Here is a 19,809-nt window from a genome sequence, read left to right as displayed (position 1 = left end):
AAATGCATTCCCATACTAATCCCGTATCCCTCAGTTTGCTTAATATCCAAAAATCTGTCCTTCACAATAAGAAAAGTTTGTGGGATGAAAAAGTGCTGAAGAGTTGGTTAGAGTTAGAACATAACAGCCAAGGAACAAGCTCTACTGCCCACAATGCCCACATCGAACCAAGTTAAACTAATCTCCTCTTCCTGCATGTGATCCATAATCCCACTATGTCTGGCTTATCCACGTGCCGATCCAAAACCCTCCTAGGTGCCACAATAGTATCTGCCCCACCACCCACTGTGTTAAAAAAAACTTAGCCTGCTCACCTCCTTTAAACATTGCCCCCTCTCACCTTAAAGCCATGTCCTCCAGTCTTGGACATTTCGATCTTGAGGGGTGGGGGGGTGGGGGGGTGGGGGGGGGGTGGGGGTTGGTAGGGGGGAAAGACCACCCCCCCGAGTATACTCGGGTCAGAGTATACAAGTGAAAATAAATCTTGGCAGCGATCAGGTTTAAGGTTAAAGGATGGGCCGAATGGCCAAATTCTACTACTATCTCTTATGATCTTATGATCTTTAAGAAACGGTTAGACAGGTACATGGATAGGACAACTTTGGAGGATTATGGAACAAAAGCGGGCAGGTGGCACTAGTGTAGCTAGGACATGTCGGCCGGTGTGGGGTAGGTTGGGTCGAAGGGCCTGGTTTCCACGCTGTATCACTCTATGACTGCACCTACTTTCTAAGTTTCTATGGCTCAAAGATGGTGTTAAGGAAACCACAAAGGTTGCAATCTCTGATTTTTCCATTCTATTTCAATTATTTTTCCCAGACTTGGATCATGCGATGGACCTAAATGGGCCACTGCACAGTTTGATTGCCAATCCATTATCCGTTAATTAGTTTTGACCTAACCGGTGGAATTGGAACTGATTTTGCAATCAGGTGGCTGGCCCCACCACCTCAAGGGCTCCGGTGATGTCTCAGGGCATAAATGCCACCTCAGTAGTGCTGAACATGAATCAATGAACAATTTTGTTGAAATTAAATGTTAACAGAAAAATACAGATTTATGGATTTCATTTTCCACGCGAAAAGACAGCAGGAGGTATTGTCATGAGAGCTAAGAACTTGCAGGACTGCTGATCTCTCTCCTATCAGTTCAACTCAGTAATCAACTGCAGATTGTCATCTTACATTTCCACATTCAACACAGGCATTCGTCAGAGAATCTTCGTTTAGTTTCTGCTTCAGTCCAGAGAAGCAACATGGAGGCAAGCCTTTCATCCCACGCTTACCATTCTCTTCACACACCAGTTCTGCTATCCCACTCACACTCCCTTCACTTTGGCACCATTTTACAGCGGCCAATTAACCTCAAACCCTGCATGCTCTCGGCATACGGGAGGAGACCGGAAAACCACGCGCTCACGCTCACGGGAAAACATGCAAACTCCACGCAGACAGCATCAAAGATAGGAATCGGAACCCGGGTCGACGGTGCTGTGAGGCAGCGGCTCTACTTGCTGCACCACTGGGCTGCCCAGTCTAGATATCAACTATAACAGACCAGCCTGCAGTCTACTGCAGGAATTGGACCATTCTCCATTTAAAGGTGCACCATCTTAATTTTCTGTGGGTAGAATGAAGATACAGAATATCTTCCCCCATCGCATCAAGTGTTGTGCAAGTGGAATTTGATGGTATTGCTCTGTAAATTTGTATGATGCAATAACTATAGGTGGTGTAGCGGTAGAGTTGCTGCCTTACAGCGCCAGCGACCCGGGTTCGATCCTGACTATGGGTGCTTGTCTGTACGGAGTTAGTACGTTCTCCCCGTGACCCGCGTGAGTTTTCTCCGAGATCTTCGGTTTCCTCCCACACTGCAAGGACGTCCAGGTTTGTAGGATAATTGGCTTGCAATAATGTAAAAAATTATCCCTAGTGTGTGTGGGATAGTGTTAGTGTGTGGGGATTGCTGGTTGGTGCGGACTCGGTGGGTCGACGGGCCACGCTGTGTCTTTAACCTAAACTAATCTGAACAATGTGAGGTTTTCGATATCAAGTCACAGTTGGGGAATTGAATGTATTCTCATTGGAAGAAAGAAAATAAAAAAGATATTTTTAATATTTACCTATTACATAATTAAAATGTCTTCAGTCAGACCAGTTGCTCGTTGAGAGTTAGCCTTATGACTTAGATCTGGCTGTCTGAAGAAGGATCTCGACCCGAAACGTCACCTATTCCTTCTCTCCAGAGATGCTGCCTGTCCTGCTGAGTTACTCCAGCATTTTGTGTCTGTCTCTGGCATAAGCATGATGGGCTGATGCGTCTTGCTGTGTTGATTTGGGTGATTGTGGTCTTGCCTCTTCTATCATTCAGAGGAACGAGGCTGTAGTTAGATTCCAATCTTGAAACAATCACCATCCAATGTTTGCAGTTGTAATTTTTGAAAAGGCCTCGTTATTGGGCAGAATCCCCGACAGCAAAAGGCCAACGTCTCCCTCTGTCTCACTTTTCAATCAAGGATATTCTTGCTATTGAGGGCGTGCAGCGTAGGTTTACTAGGTTAATTCCCGGAATGGCGGGGCTGTCGTATGTTGAAAGGCTGGATCGGCTGGGCTTGTATACACTGGAATTTAGAAGGATGAGAGGAGATCTTATCGAAACGTATAAGATTATTAAGGGGTTGGACACGTTAGAGGCAGGAAACATGTTCCCAATGTTGGGGGAATCCATAACAAGGGGCCACAGTTTAAGAATAAGGGGTAGACCATTTAGAACTGAGATGAGGAAAAACTTTTTCAGTCAGAGAGTTGTAAATCTGTGGAATTCTCTGCCTCAGAAGGCAGTGGAGGCCAATTCTCTGAATGCATTCAAGAGAGAGCTAGATAGAGCTGTTAAGGATATCGGAGTCAGGGGGTATGGGGAGAAGGCAGGAATGGGGTACTGATTGAGAATGATCAGCCATGATCACATTGAATGGTGGTGCTGGCTCGAAGGGCCGAAAGGCCTACTCCTGCACCTATTGTCTATTGTCTATTAACACAGTTTTCAGTACTTATGAACGACAGTCATTATTCTAATGAACAGACATGTGTTATGCTCTGAATGCTCTCTGTCATGTTAACACAGGTGCCACCCTACTCATTTAAAAATACTACTTCGAATCATTCAGATTTAGTGTTCCTAACCAATCCAGTTTCAACAATAAATCCTACCTTAATCATAAAAGAGAAAATATTCAGCAGATCAGGCACAATCTTCTTGGAAGAGAAACAAATGTAATGTTTCATTAATTCTGCACTGTTACAGCAAGGTCCTTTGCATGCTTGAGAAGCACTACCTAATATTCTGTCTGGACATGTTGCAGGTATCTTAACTCGATACTGAATGTTTCAGCTCTGGAGGACTCACTATTTCTTTCTGTCTGTGTCAGAACTGGCCATTTCTGTTTGTCATTATCTCGGTTTAGACTTTCTTATCCTATTAACACAGTCTGGCCATCTGGCTGTGTCCCACAGACTTGCTGATTGTACAGCATGGTGGCACAGAGTTGCTGCCTTACAGCTCCAGAGACCCGGGCTCGATCTTGTCCACGGTGCTTGTGTGTACGGAGTTTGAACGTTCTCCCCGTGACCTGCGTGGGTTTTCTCCGGGATCTCCGGTTTCCTCCCGCGCTCCAAAGATGTACCGGCTTGCAGGTTAATTGGCTAGGTGTAATTGTCAATTGTCCCTAATGTGCAGGATGGCGTTAGTGTGCGGGGATCGCTGGTCGGCGCAGACTCGGTGGGCCGAAGGGCCTGTTTCTGCACTGTATCTCTAAACTAAACTAAGCAAGGAAGATTAATGTGCTTAAAAGTGCTCCCGTTAGCCATTTGGATCACCCCATCAGAGTTATTTCCTTTATTCTACCCATCCTTCCCCCACATTGTTTGTAACTCCAAACTAACTCGTTTTCTCTCCCTTTCCCAGTTCTGATGAAGGGTCCTGTACCTGATACATTAAGTCTCTTTCTGTTTCCACCTTTGCTGTCTAACCTGCTGGGTGCTTCAATGTCTGCAGTTTTTTATTTTTCATTTAATGTTTGGGGGTCACTTTTTAATTTGTTTGCAACTCGTAGGCTATTCATGCTGATGATCACTTTTGCTGTAGACTTAACATGTTACTATTTCATTGGAGAGTGGGTACAGATTGTAGCCCTAAAATGGTTTAGTTAAGTTTATTGTCACGTGTCACTGAGGTGCAGTGAAAAGCTTTTGTTGCGTGCTATGCAGTCAGCAGATAGACAACACATGATTACAATCGATCCATTTACAGTGATTGGATACGTGATAAGGGAATAACGGTTAGTGCAAGGTAAAGCCAGAAAAGTCCGATCAAGGATAGTCCGAGGGTCAGCAAAGTGGTAGATAGTAGTTCAGCACTGCTCTCTGGTTGTGGTAGGATGATTCAGTTGCCTGATAACAGCTGGGAAGAAACTGTCCCTGAATCTGGAGGTGTGCGTTTTGCCTGACTGGAGAGGGGAGAAGAGGGTGTGGCCAGGGAGCGACTCATCCTTGATTGTGCTGCTGGCCTTGCCGAGGCAGCGTGAGGTGTAAAATTGAGTCAATACAATACAATACAATACAATACAATATATCTTTATTGTTATTGTACCCAGGGGTACAACGAGATTGGGAATGCGCCTCCCATACGATGCAATAATTTAAGTAATTAACAACAACCCAACGAAACGAAACAATTGTAACAGTTTTTAGACAGGGTAAAGTGCAAGTTGATCTATGCGTTGTGGCCATCCGGCTCAGCAGGACCGGTACATAGCAGCTATGGCCCTGGGGATGAAGCTGTTCCTGAGTCTGGAGGTGCGGGCGTAGAAGGCCTTGTATCGTCTGCCCGATGGAAGGAGTTCGAACAGAAGGGATGTTGGTGTATCAGTTCTGTTGAGAGATCATTGACCTGACACCCTCGTTCTACTTGTCCCTCCACAAATGGTGCCTGATGTGCTGACTGCTTCCAGCATTATTTGTTTTTATTTTGCACAGGAACTTGTGGATAATGTACACTTAATGGGGTGATGATTCTGCTATCATTCAGCACTTGCAATGTGATTGGAATATTGCAGTGTTTTTCTTAGCATGTTTCTCTGGAACTGTGTTGCGGAAAAAAAATCTGAACAACAGTTTTATGGTTCAGTTCTTCTGCCATATTGCACATAATCAGCGCCTATGCTTCTTTGATGAGCTACTTAACAGAAATACTTACACTCTGTATGGAGGTAGCTGAATTAGCAGGGTGTTATACTGATGAAGTGGTCATTAACTGCTTTGGGAATGTTAAAGGCTCACTTTTCTTTTGCGGGCATGTTGTGATAGGCTGATATTTGAGCATTATTGTTAATGAAAGCTTTCTCCCGGGAATGAAGGATTCAATGATTGGGCTTTCTTCACAAGTGGCCTTTTTATAATGCACAGCACCAGTCTCTGATCGCAATGATGTAAATGGGTGAAAACTCAGTTTGCCCTCATTTGAAAATGAAGAGACCTTTAAACCCAGAATGCAGCCTTTCGGATACGAGGTTGGGATCATTGTAACTCTACTTCCAAAGACGTACAGGTTTGTAGGTTAATTGGCTTGGTAAATGTAAAAATTGTCCCAAGTGGGTGTAGGATAGTGCTAATGTGTGGGGATCACTGGTCGGCGCGGACCCAGTGGGCCGAAGGGCCTGTTTCCGTGCTGTATCTCTAAACTACTTCTGATTTGTGCCTTTCTAGATTATTAAATACATCTGAAGTTGCAAAGGATTTAGTTTAGTTTAGTTTAGTTTAGAGATACAGCGCGCAAATGGGTCCTTTGGCCCACCGAGTCCGTGTCGATCTGCGATCCCCGCACACTAACACTTATCTTACACACTAGGGACAATTTACAATTATACCAAGCCAATTAACCTGCACGTCTGGACGTCTTTGGAGTGTGGGAGGAAGCCGGAGCATCCGGAGAAAACCCATGCAGGTCATGAGGAGAACGTGCAAACTCCACAGAGATAGCACCCGCAGTCAGGGTCAAAGTCGAGTCTCTGGTGCTTTAAGGCAGCAACTCTACCGCTGCGCCACCGTGTCGTGCGTCACTGAAATTTTAAATAGGGGTATCATTGACCAGAATGGTCTATGATACATACCCCACTGGGTCATCTACCTTCTGCCCCTATTATGCAGCAGTGGAATTTCTCAGCTATTCTTCCTCTAGAGTAGCGTAACCTGCAGATCTTGTACTGGAAGTTATACGATGGCCACTGACAAAATAAACATTGCCAATAAAACTCGTACAAAGTCCATTTGTCAACTCCCTCATAGATCCTGTCCAGTGTCTGAGGAATTTGCCTCTTGCAAGCATTGCATCCGGTGGCCTAGCGGTAGAGTTGCTGCCTTACAGCGCCAGAGACCCGGGCTCGATCCTGCCTACGGGTGCTGTCTGTGTGTGGTTTGTGCATTCTCCCTGTGACCACGCGGGATTTCTCCGGGAGCTCTGGTTTCCTCTCACAATCCAAATACATCAAGTCAAGTCAAGTCAAGTCAAATTTATTTGTCACATACACATACACGATGAGCAGTGAAATGAAAGTGGCAATGCCTGCGGGTTGTGCACAAAAAGAATTACAGTTACAGCATATAAATAAAGTTAATAAGTTACTATTAGTGTCGACAAAAATTTAGTCTCTGGGGTTATAAAAGTTGACAGTCCTGATGGCCTGTGGGAAGAAGCTCCGTCTCATCCTCTCCGTTTTCACAGCGTGACAGCGGAGGCGTTTGCCTGATCGTAGCATCTGGAACAGTCCGTTACTGGGGTGGCAGGGGTCCCTCATGATCTTGCTTGCTCTGGAGGTTTTGCAGCTCATTTGCAGCAAATTGCCCCTATTATGTCAGGTGAGAAAGCGGGATAACATAGAACTGGCGTATGTGCCTCGTAGAGAAACAAGGACAACATTTTGAAACTTCCCTGTCTTTCCCATCCCGCAAAATAACAAGAGTGTTGAAATTGCATTGTGAAAAATTGGTTTATGAAGATTTAAAAAATAAGCCTCTCTGGTGGTTTAATGAAGACAATAACTCATTACCTTTAAGTTGATCAGTGTCTACCATGCTTTATTGATAATAAGGAGATTTCAGACAGCCATATTAAGCACTTGAACAAGATTACCTTGCAGCTCTATTTAAATTTGAGATCTTAAAAATGGTTTGTTTACATAATATTTTGACAGTCTTGGACATGAAGCAATTTTAAGTCTGAGATGTTATTATTTTATTATTTCTTCTCTGCTCTCTTTGCGTCAAAGTGCTTTTGGATTTTAAATTCACAAAGGCTTTCTCTTTAATCCAAGGGGACAGCTGCAATTCCCCTAAATTGGATGAGATGTTGCTGTGTACCACTCAAAATAATTTCCAATTCCAAATTGAAACTCGGCTTGTGATTGAATTTAAATAAAAATGGAATGATGAGGCTACATGACACAGGAGGAAGGGTTGCTGACTGCTTAATGAGTTTGTGCTTTTATCATGAACTAAATGAGATAAAAAGGGTCCCCTGAGGCTAGTGTATCGTTCAATATGATTGTGGCTGATCCTGGAAATCAGCTGTGGGTTCTCGGCCAATCCTCATATTGCCAGAGGAGGTAGCTGAGGCAGGGACTATCCCCACATTTAAGAAACAGTTAGACCAGTACGTGGATAGGACAGGTTTGGAGAGGCATGGACCAAGCGCGGGCAGGTGGGACTAGTGTAGCTAGTGTGGGAAGGAACTGCAGAAGCTGGTTTAAACCGAAGATGGACACAAAATGCTGGAGTAACTCAGCGGGACCGGCAGCATCTCTGGAGAGAAGGAATGGGTGACGTTTCGGGTTGAGACCCTTCTTCGGACTGAGGAGTGTAGCTGGGACATGTTGGCCGGTATGGACAGGTTGGGCCGAAGAACCTGTTTCCATCCTGTATCTCTCTACGACTATGCTTGGAAGAAGCAAAAAATTATCATTAAGCTTGTTTTATCCTGGTGGCAGAAACTTAATGTCCTGGAGCCCAGTGGAGTTCAACCCTAACGTGTCCTTAAGATTTCATAGCGAAACAGTGTCAGTGCAAGGAGAAACAAAACAGCAGATAAGGTATAAGACCACATCGCAGTGTGATTAATAACAATTTTGTAGCACATTTCGTTCAGTTCATTTTGTTTTTTAATGCACACATCAACCATGTGTTTTGTTTAGTTTTGAGATACAGTGTGGAAGCAGGCCCTTCGGCCCACTGAGTCTGCACCAACCAGCGAACCCCACACATCAACACTATCCTACACACAAAAGGCACAATTTTTACATTTATACCAAGCCAATTAACCTACACACCTGTACGTCTTTGGAGGAAAGAGAAGATCCTGGAGAAATCCCACGCAGGTCACGGTGGGAACATACAAACACCGTGCAGAAAAGCACCCGTAGTCGGGATCGAACCCGGGTCCCTAGCACTGTAAGACAGCAACTCTACCACTGTGCCATCATGCCGCCCCTGTTTCAAAGTAATAAAGAATGTGGAACTACATTTTCTCCTATTTAATTGCACATGTTCTCACTTATTCTTCCTTACTTCCTCAGTATAAGTAAATGATTCCTAATTTCTGAGCACAAACCTATGGGCAAATGTTTTGATGGGTCAGAAGGTAGACTTAACAATTCCCTTTGTCTAATTTTTCCAAGTGTCTTCCTTCAGTGACTGTTGGATGTACATTTGTACCCCGAGCTTTCCATTGAAAGTTACCAGTGTTGTGCTTTGTCTACTGACCCTTTCCACCATTTTGGGCAACTTTTGCTGTGGGATTTTTCCATTGGTTAGCTTCTCTAGTACAAATAATTTAATAATTAATCATTTATTTTCGTATAACCAGCTGGTAAAAGAGTGAATTGAGAGCTTTGCAGTGAGTGAGAATCAGTGGCACAGCAGTGGAATTGCTGCCTTACAGCACCAGGTTCAATAGACAATAGACAATAGGTGCAGGAGGAGGCCATTCGGCCCTTTGAGCCAGCACCGCCATTCAATGTGATCATGGCTGTTCATTCTCAATCAGTACCCCGTTCCTGCCTTCTCCCCATACCCCCTGACTCTGCTATCCTTAAGAGCTCTGTCTAGCTCTCTCTTGAATGCATTCAGAGAATTGGCCTCCACTGCCTTCTGAGGTTCGATCCTGACTACGGGTGCTGTCTATACAGAGTTTGCACGTTCTCCCTGTGACCGTGTGGGTTTTCCACGGGTGCTCCAGTTTTCTTCCACACTCCAAAGATGTGCAAGTTTATAGCTTCATTGGCTTTGGTAAGATTGTAAATGGTCCCTAGTGTGCAGGATAGTCCTGGTGTATGGAGTGATTGCTGGTGGGCATGGACTCGGTGGGCTGAAGGGCCTGTTTCCTCACTGCATCTCTAAAGTCTAAAATATAAAGAGTGACACCAGGCAGTGGGAAACCCAAGAACGAGGGCAACAAACAGTGCATTTTGTTAACAAATCAGGTTTTAAATATTGTGACATTAACAACACGAGGTCTGAGAAAGATGTGTAATGTAAATTGCTGTTGCGAATTCATATTAAATCAGGCCCTGGAAATAACAGAGGGAAAGAATGACTACGATAGAAATAAAAAGAGAACAAAAGGATTACAAATAAACATTTTAAGTCAGTCACTGTACTTTTTCATGAGCTAATTTTCAGTGCTAGAAATCTTGTTTAGCAGCTATTACCAATTATCACTTCATTTATAAAGTATTTAGACTGAGGCAATTTAATTTCATCTGCCAAGTTAGTTCATAAGTGCTGTTTATCCAGGGCTGCTTCATACCATTCAATGCATCTGATGAAGAGAGGAAACATTGTTAAAAAATATCACACCTTCACACTTCCTTATCTACCTATCTCACTCCCCCCTGACACCAGTCTGAGGACGGGTCTCGACCCGAAATGTCACCCATTCCTTCTCTCCAGAGATGCTGCCTGACCCGCTGAGTTACTCCAGCATTTTGTGTCTGTTAATAATGATATCCTTCCTGTAGCAAGGCACTAAAAGTATACACAGAGCTCTAAATGTGGCCTTCATGAAACGTTGCAACATGTTACAGAAATGTAACAGGACATCCAACTCCTGTACACTGTCAGATGAAGGCGGGTGTACCAAACGCCTTCTTCAACCCCCAACCGCCTGACCTGCTGAGTTACTCCGGCACTTTATGTCCTTTTGAACAGTAACCAGCACCTGCAGTTCTTTGTTTCGACACAATCCACCTGTGTAGCTACCTTCATGGGACTATGTACCTGCACCCCAGGGTCTGTCTGTTTGCAATACTCCTCTCAGGGTCTGACTATATGCAGTTTAAGTCCTGTCCTCTATGTTATGGTAAATGTAGCTGAGAAATATTAATTTCACACTTTGCCAGTCTCCTGTTGCTACACACATGGAGGACCTCTATTTTCCTGCAAGTTACCCTTTTGCCCTTAATGATTTTGGATGATCAGCCATGATCATATTGAATGGCTGTGCTGGCTCGAAGGGCCGAATGGCCTAATCCTGTACCTATTTCCTATGTTTCTATGTTAATATACTTGTAGAGTATATCTTTGGATTCTCCCTCACCTTGTCTGCCAGATCTATCTCATCTCCCCTTTGTGCACTTTCATACTCTCTCCCTATTTCACTTATATTCAAAACCATCATGGCTTCAATAACATTCTATATGGAAGGTTCTCCATTTTAACCAACCTACTCCCATGCTTCTTATCAGTATATTAACTTGCAATCTAAACAATAACTTTAGTCCTCGTAATATTTCAGCCTTCCACAACTATCATTTTTCTGTTTCTCTATTTAAACATTCTTTCATCTATCTGGATGCTCCATCACAATAGACAATAGACAATAGACAATAGGTGCAGGAGTAGGCCATTCAGCCCTTCGAGCCAGCACCGCCATTCAATGCGATCATGGCTGATCACTCTCAATCAGTACCCCGTTCCTGCCTTCTCCCCATACCCCCTCACTCCGCTATCCTTAAGAGCTCTATCCAGCTCTCTCTTGAAAGCATCCAACGAACTGGCCTCCACTGCCTTCTGAGGCAGAGAATTCCACACCTTCACCACTCTCTGACTGAAAAAGTTCTTCCTCATCTCCGTTCTAAATGGCCTACCCCTTATTCTTAAACTGTGGCCCCTTGTTCTGGACTCCCCCAACATTGGGAACATGTTTCCTGCCTCTAATGTGTCCAATCCCCTAATTATCTTATATGTTTCAATAAGATCCCCCCTCATCCTTCTAAATTCCAGTGTATACAAGCCCAATCGCACCAGCCTTTCAACATAATTAACCTTAGTTAATCTATACAACACATTTCCCAGTGCTTTGTGATTAGTGTTTAGTTTAGTTTAGAGATGTGTTGCGGAAACAGGCCCTGCAGCCCACCGAGGCCATGCCGACCAGCCAACCCCGTACATTAATTAGCACACACTAATGCTAGGGACAGTTTACGATTTTTACCAAAGCCATTTAACCTCCAAACCTGCACGTCCTTGTAGTGTGGGAGGAAACCGGAGCACCCGGGGGAAACCCACGCGGCCACGGGGAGAACGAGCAAACTCCATACAGACAGCATCGAACCCGGGTCTCCGGCGCTAGAAGGCAGCATCTCTACTGCTGCATTTTTAACATTCTCACTGTAATGAAATTCCACACGCCCAACCCCAGAATCAGAATCAGAATCAGAATTACCTTTATTGTCATCCAAAAAACAAGTCTTTTGGACGAGATTTCGTCACCCACAGTCCAACAGTAAGAGCAATAAAATAAGCAATTACACAACCACAAAACAACAACAAAAAAAGAAACATCCATCACAGTGAGTCTCCTCCAGTCATCTCCTCACTGTGATGGAAGGCCAGAATGTCATTTCTCTTCCCCTGCCGTCTTCTCCCGCGGTCAGGCTGTTGAAGTTGCCAGGCCGTGCCGGACGGTGTAAGGTCCACAGCGGGCCGACCCTAGCCCCGCGATTTGGGGCGGGCGAAGACGCTGCCGCTGCATGTCGGGGCAGTCATGGCTCCCGACATTGAATCCCCCACCGAGCAGAGAAAAATCCCATGGCCTATTTCAGGCCGCGCCGGACGGTGAAATGTCCGCAGTGGGCCGACCCAACCCCGGGGCGGGTGAACACACTGCCGCTGCCGGTATTATAAATTCCCACGACACTGCACTCTGCTTTGACCCATGGGCATGTGATGAGAGATTTCTGCAGTCCTAAAGCACCATTCCGCACAGGCTGCTGTTGACCCTTGCTTTGTCACATATGGATCCTCACGGTGTAGACAGATGGGTCTTCAGTAACAGGCTGAAGATCTGCTTTGCATTGGTAAGTGCACCACTCTGGATGCCGTTCAGATCAAGTTTTTTTACCTTCAATTTGAGGCAACAGATTGCAAGATTAGAGTTGATTTTGAGTCTGTCTCTCTCGTGCCTTGTTTTGGCATCAATTCCTTGGTAAATCACAGGCCAAGCACCATAATTTATTGCAAAGGAACAAAACCTTGCACTGATATTGCATTTATCCAACCATCTCTGAGGCAACTCAAAATTCTCAGCACAAGATGAATGACTTTAAAATGAAGTAACCTTTTTAATGTAGACAAATATAAATCAATAGTCTGTATTGTGTAAAGGATTTTAAGTAAGTCAGATGCACATTGAGATTTCATAAATCACTGTGTTTTGCTGCAAACCTCTGTAGCCAGAAAATAAATACAGTCTTGTATAAATGACACAGGGTATTACACAAGGTGGCACATTACATTAAAGAGGGCTTCATGAATGACATCAGAACATTTAAGATGGCTTAATGGTATTATTTAAACATTGATAAATAGTACATCCTTGAAAGATAAACTGTCTTAAGGCCCTGGTCCAACTCATTCTATATCTTACAGCGAGGAAGTCTTGGTGTTTCGAATAAAAGATAAAAATTAGGAGGAGAAGCTTCTTCAGACTAACTTGAAAGGCAGGCAAATACTGTAAAAGATGAAAATCTAAAATACAATGGAGATAGGCAAGTCAGGCAGCATCTATGGTGAGAAATGCAAGAGTCCAATGATTCACATCATTTCAGATTCTGATGACCTGGAATGTTAACTGTTTCCTTCTGCACAGCTGCTGCAGAATATTTCCATTTGTGTTCCAGACCATTTCTCTGAAGCCGTGTTCTCCCTGGATACAGAGGAGGTCCAAGTTAAACCCTGACTCACCTCGCACAAGACACCAGTGGTTAAGGAAGAGTCGGAGCGAAGACCAGACAAATTGGGGAATAGTACATAAAACACAACCTTTGCATTATTTACAAAAAAATTAAAAATGTTAAAAGTTTTTTAAAATGTTGAGGTAAATAATAAATTAATAGCTGAGAGAAAGTTATCAACTATTTTAGTTTTGTTTTAGAGATTTAGCGTGGAAACAGGCCCACTGAGTCTACGTCGACCAACATTAACACTATTCTATACCCTTGGGGCAATTTACATTTTTTTAAAAATCAAAACCAATTAATCTATGAATCTGTGTTTTTGGGATGTGGGAGAAAACCAGAACTCCCGGAGAAAACCAATGTGGTCACAGGGAGAACGTACAAACTCCGTACAAACAGCACTCGTAGTCAGGGTCGAACCCAGGTCTCTGGCCCTGACTCTGCTGATTTTGGACAAATAGGTAGCTGAAAAGTGTGGTGATCCATCATTGTATGCAGAGTGTGTCAATCTGGTCAAGGCACAAAGAATATACTGCATATTTAGTTTAGTTTGGTTTAGAGACACAGAGTAGAAACAAGCCCTTCGGCCCATCAAGTCCGCACCGATCAGCGATCCCCGCACATTAACACTATCCCACATTTGGGACATTTTTTACACTTATACCAAGCCAATCAACCTACAAACCTGTACGTCTTTGGAGTGTGGGAGGAAACCAAAGTTCTTGTAGAAAACCCATGCAGGTGGATTCTCCCACACACAGGAGAACGTACAAACTCTGTACAGAGAAGCACCCCCATAGCCAGGATCGAACCCGGATCTCTGGCGCTGTAAGCGTTGTAAAGCTGCAACTCTACCGCTGCGCTGCCCGTATTGTTTTGCTCATTATGTGGCTATGATATCTGTGTCTTTGTGTTCGGCAGGCTCACTCCAGCTGGCTATTACTCACCCTGAGTTTTACTGGTACGTCGATGAAGGCCTCACAGTGGAAAACATGAAGAGTTCACTGCTTCGGAGTGAGATTCTGTTCGGAGCCCCACTCCCCAATTACTACTCCGTGGATGATCGGTGGGAAGAACAACACAAAAAGTTTCAGGAATTTGTGATTTCCTACGTGGATCTATTATCCTCACAGTCCACAGAGTGAGTCAATTAAGTGCAATTCTGTTTGAGAGAAGTATTGATTCCAATGGCAGCCTGCACATTATTTATCTTAAGACAGAATGTGCAAACTCTGCACAGTCTGTACAGAGGACATAGGTTTAAGATGGGGGGGTATGATTTAATAGGAACCTGAGGGGTAACTTTTTAGATTTTTTTTCGATTTAGAGCGCGGAAACAGGCCCTTCGGCCCACCGAGTCTGCGCCGCCCAGCGATCCCTGCACATTAACACTAACCTACACACACTAGGGACAATTTTTACATTTGCCCAGCCAATTAACCTACATACCTGCACGTCTTTGGAGTGTGGGAGGAAACCGAAGATCCCAGAGAAAACCCATGTAGGTCACGGGGAGAACGTACAAACTCCGTACAGACGGCGCCCGTAGTCAGGATCGAACCTGAGTCTCCGGCGCTGCATTCGCTGTAAGGCAGCAACTCTACCGCTGCGCCACCGTGCCGCCCTTTTTCACACAAAGGGTGGTGGGCGTATGGAACGAGCTGCCAGAGGAGGTAGTTGAGGCAGGTACAATCGCAACGTTTACGAAACATTTCGACAGGTATATGGATAAGACGGGTTTAGAGGGATATGGGTCAAATGCAGGCATTTGGGGATAGTGTAGATGGGACATGTTGGCTGGTGTGGGCAAGTTGGGCTGAAGGTCCTGTTTCCACGCGGTAAGACTCTATGACTCTACGACAACATCGAAGGTTGAAAGTAAACCCGTGTCACTGGGGCTGTGTGGCAGCAGTATTAGTGTCTGTGCCATCCAGATTGGCCAAACTGGGGAAAGGAGGCAGATTTGCACCCCTGAAGGACAGATTAATGAAACAGGCAGGTTTTTAATGACAATCTGATAGTTATGATTCCAATTATTGAATTTATTCTAGATTGATGGAATGACTTGAAATTTGCCAGTTGCCTGGGTGGGATTTGAACAACATCCTTCAATAGTTCAATATCAATAGTTCAAGCTGTTAGATGCCAGTCCAGTAACTTAACCACTGTAACTTCAATTCCCCTGAAATGGTGGCATCCCTTTAGCTGTTTGGCATGCGGTAAAATGATAACTGTGTTATTGTAACAGTATCTAAACAATGATGTTCCCAGACTGGTGGCTGAGTGGGCTGTTCAGAGGGTGTGTTAGATAGAGCTCTTAGGGCTAACGGAATCAAGGGATATGGGGGAGAAAGCAGGAATGGGGTACTGATTCTGGATGATCAGCCATGATCATATTGTATGGCGGTGCAGGCTGGAAGGGCTGAATGGCCTACTCCTGCACCTATATTCGATGTTTCCATATCTATCACATTAACAATGGTAAAAACGTGCTAACTCCAAACCGGCTGTCAACGGTTATATTGATCAGGTTTTGGCAGTCGGGGAGCATTAGAATCAAGGAGGGAAGTTGACTATTTTCTACAGTGATGACTAGGCCTCCATGTTGACTATAGTAGTTAAAATTGCAAAATTAATTTTTCCCCGGAAGGTTGTAATTTTAACGTGGTCATCTTTTAAATGCAACTCCAGGGAGCTCCAATCCAGAACAGAATCCACAAGGGAGATCTCCTGTTTCACAGGTGTTGGCAATGTGAAGAAAGGTTAAGGGTTTTTTCGTCTTGGAGAAAGTGAGCACGATTGTACGCATTGTACAAAAAGTAACTTCACAACCCTACTTCAAAGTAAACTGCATCACTAGAGCAAGGGCGTCACGTGGTGAACCAAGACAGAGAGGTAGGAGGTTTCACTTCTCATCAATAAATGACATGGAATTCAGAAATAATAGGAAAAAATGCTTGAATTATTCAGGAGGTCAGGCAGCATCAGTGGAGAGAGTTAATGTTTAAGCTTAACTTGAAATGCTGCTTCTCTCTCCACAGTTCATAAGTTCTAGGAGCAGAAATAGGCCATTCGGCCCATCAAGTCTACTCCACCATTTAATCATGGCTGATCTATCTTTCCCTCTCAACCCCATTCTCCTGCCTTCTCACCATAACCCCTGACAACTTTGCTAATCAAGAATCTGTCAATCTCTGACTTAAAAATATCCACTGACTTGGCCTCTGTCTACAGCCATCTGTGGCAATGAATTCCACAGATTCACCACCCTCTAACTGAAGACATTCCTCCTCATTTCCTTTCTAAAGGCACATCCTTGTATTCTGAGGCTCCGGCCTCTGGTCCTAGACACTCCCACTAGTGGAAGCATCCTCTCCACATCCACTCTATCCAGGCCTTTTACTATTCGGTAAGTTTCAATGAGGTCTCCCCTCATCCTTTAAAACTCCAGTGAGTACAGGCCCAGTGCCGTCAATTGTTTATCATATGTTAACCCAATCATTCCTGGAATCATTTTTGTAAACCTCCTCTTTACCCTCTCCACGCCAGCACATCCTTCCTCAAATATGGGGCCAAAACTGCTCACAAGAGTTCAAATGTGGTCTGACCAGTGCCTTATTGAGGCTCAGCGTAACATTATATTCTAATCCTCTCAAAATAAATGCTAACATTGCACTTGCCTTCCGATTCAATTTTTGGGAATCCTGCACCAGCCCTCACAAGTCCCTTTGCACCCCTGATTTCTGAATTCTCTCCCCATTTACAAGATGGTCTATGCCTTTATTCCTACTACCAAAGTGTATGACTCCACACTTTGCTGCACTGTATTTCATCTGCCACTTCTCAGCCGACTCTCCCAACCTGTCCAAGTCCTTCTGCGGAGTCCCTGCTTTCTCTGCACTACCTGCCCCTCCACCTATCTTCGTATCATCTGCAAACTTGGCCACAAAAGCCTTCGATCCCCTCGTCCAAATCATTGATATACACCGTGAAGAGCGGCGGTGACAGCATCGAGCCCTGCGGAACTCCGCTAGTCGCTGGCAGCCAACCAGTTGCTGCCCGACCTGCTGAGTGCCGCCAGCATTTTCCATTTTCATTTCGGATTTCCAGCCTTTGAAGTTCTTCCTTTCCACCACATTAAATTCTGTGTGAGGAGACGAAAGAGCAGATTCTTGAAAGCATTCTCACGAAATGTTTAGGTTCTGTGACGCTGTACGACAAGACAGGATACGATACGATACAACTTTGTTCATCCCCGTAGGTAAATTGGTCTGCCACCAGTCATGAAACACAGCAAGATACACGCAAATTTGAAATTAAAAGTGAAAAGTGAAAAATTAAAAATGGCAAGAAAAAGACACGTGACTGTTGGCTGGCTGCCGTGTGCGCAGCACCTTCACCAGAATGAACGAACAAACAAACGTTTATCCGCTGGGGAGAGGATTCTAAACTGGAGTGCCCCCCCCCCCCCCCTTCCACTCTGGGTCCCCCTTTGTTTTCCCACCGTCCGTCATGGCGGTCCCCCCATGCCGGGTCCTCCATTGTCCTTCACAGTGGTCCCCCTAGGCTGGGTCCCCATTGTCCTTCAAGGTGGTCCCCCTAGGCTGGGTCCCCATTGTCCTTCAAGGTGGTCCCCCTAGGCTGGGTCCCCATTGTCCTTCATGGTGGTTCCTCCATGCCGGCTCCTCCATTGTTCTCCCACCGTCCCTCACGACAGTCCCTCCACCCCGGGTCCCCATTGTTCTTCACGGCGGTCCCTCCACACCGCGTCCCCCATTGTTCTTCACGCCGGTCCCTCCACCCGGGTCCTCCAGTAGAATATTTGCAGGTGCGTGGGCAAGATGTGTTCAGTCACCTCCCTCATATGAATCTATGTTGTGTCGAGATAATCGGAGATGGTTCAAATATTGAGCTGGTGAGTTCCTCATAACCTGCTGGGTATTTCCAGCATGTTGAAACGTTGCTTTTCCTTTTATTGATACACGTTGAGCTTGCTGTCTCTGGGCTCTCGTTTTTGCTCTTGAGAGGTTTAAGCTAACATCGATTAAAAGAGAGCTGAATTACGGAAGGTTATAGATTGGGGGAAATTATTTTCAGGGGAATGTTTAGTAATGGCATGAAAAGAAGCCCACTCCACACACATACTGTGCTCAGATTCTCCTTCACTGCGCCTTTTATGCACTTTATATTCAGTTACCCATGCCATAAGCTCTGCCGTGGTTCCACAGCGCTGATCTCTTTGTTTCACCCCCTTCTCCTTGGTGTGCAGTCATTCTCTCCACAGCGCTCACATGAATGCTGACAGGACAGTGGTAGGACGATTAGCATCCATCATTTGCTTTTTAAATGGATCCCTGAGCCAGGGGAGATCGTGTCTGCACAATGAAGGAATACTGAACGGTTTCTTGGGAGAGCTTGGCAGAGAATAAACGTTCCTTGTAATAGTAAAATAATATCCAGTAATGAATTATCCTGTGACATAGAGAAGTCGTGGGAATGTCAGATGATTTGGCACATCGTTAAAAGCAAATCCACTATAAATATTAATATTGCACTAAATCAAACCGACTGGTGCCTGCAATTTGCTAAAATGTCGACTGATCAGAATATCTCTCTGAAGCAATTTAAAAGTTAATACATTATTACTTGGATGAAACTTGTAAGTTATTAACCCTGAGCAGCCACTTTGCCAGGCTCTTGACCTTGAAAGGCCAGCAACGAGAAGTTGTCCATGAGGACAGTGAAAGAAAAAAAAAGGCTGCTACAAAATTTAAAATGTCTTCTGCGTTACTTTAATATAAAACCGAAGAACTTGGGAAGAAGCAGTTCAGTATTCATAAGTGAGCGCGGTTCAGATTGTAGTTTCAACCCAGTGAGTTACTGAGCACGAGAAATGTCACTCAAGCCAATCCTTCAAAGGGACCAATTAGAGATTCTACTCCGCTGTGACTGCTGAGTGAGAGGATGGCATGAATCTGCAGAGCTGCCTGGGAACCGGAAATTCCCAGCTCAAATCAACAGGGAACATTCCAGAATGCCACCGAACAATGAAACCTTCACTCGGTCCGGGTTTACTGGGGACCGCAGTGATACGAAATGTCTTTGAGGGCTCAGTTTGAGACCTTCACTCTGAGACCTTCACTTGGTCCGAGTTTACTGGAGACCGGAGAGATAGGAAATGTCTTTGAGGGCTCAGTTTGAGTGACAAAATGGTTTGTGTCGCTGAGTTTGCACCAGTTGCCACGTTTGGCTGTAACGCAGTCCGGTTCGTTCGTCTGGTGACCTTGTACAAGCCAAGTTCAGATGAATAACATGCAGTAGTAATGATGGCTGTCATAAGATTTGCATACTTGAGGCAGACAACTGTACAATTATATCTGTATAAATTGAGAATGGATTGATACAGTATGGAGACAGGGCCTTCAGCCTGCTGAGTCCATGCTGACCATCCATCACCCGTTTATACTAGCTCCATGTTATTGCACTTTTGCATCCACTTCCGACACATTAAGGACAATTTACAG

The 19,809-nt window shown here is 44.7% G+C and overlaps 1 protein-coding gene across 6 annotated transcripts in view; it reads left to right on the top strand.

Moving 5' to 3' along the window:
* The window catches only part of disp3 (dispatched RND transporter family member 3), a 374,656-nt gene that overhangs the window by 215,059 nt on the left and 139,788 nt on the right, over positions 1–19,809 (top strand). For all 6 annotated transcript variants that reach the window (XM_078425714.1, XM_078425713.1, XM_078425711.1 and 3 more), the window contains one exon: positions 14,207–14,426. In XM_078425714.1, coding sequence (XP_078281840.1) covers positions 14,207–14,426 — 220 coding nt within the window. The remainder of the gene's footprint in view (positions 1–14,206; positions 14,427–19,809) is intronic.

The sequence above is a fragment of the Rhinoraja longicauda genome, chromosome 30, assembly GCF_053455715.1.
Source record: "Rhinoraja longicauda isolate Sanriku21f chromosome 30, sRhiLon1.1, whole genome shotgun sequence".
Classification (NCBI taxonomy): Eukaryota; Metazoa; Chordata; class Chondrichthyes; order Rajiformes; family Arhynchobatidae; genus Rhinoraja; species Rhinoraja longicauda.
The sequence above is the reverse complement of the archived record's forward strand: the minus strand, read 5'-3'. Positions and strand labels throughout refer to the sequence as shown.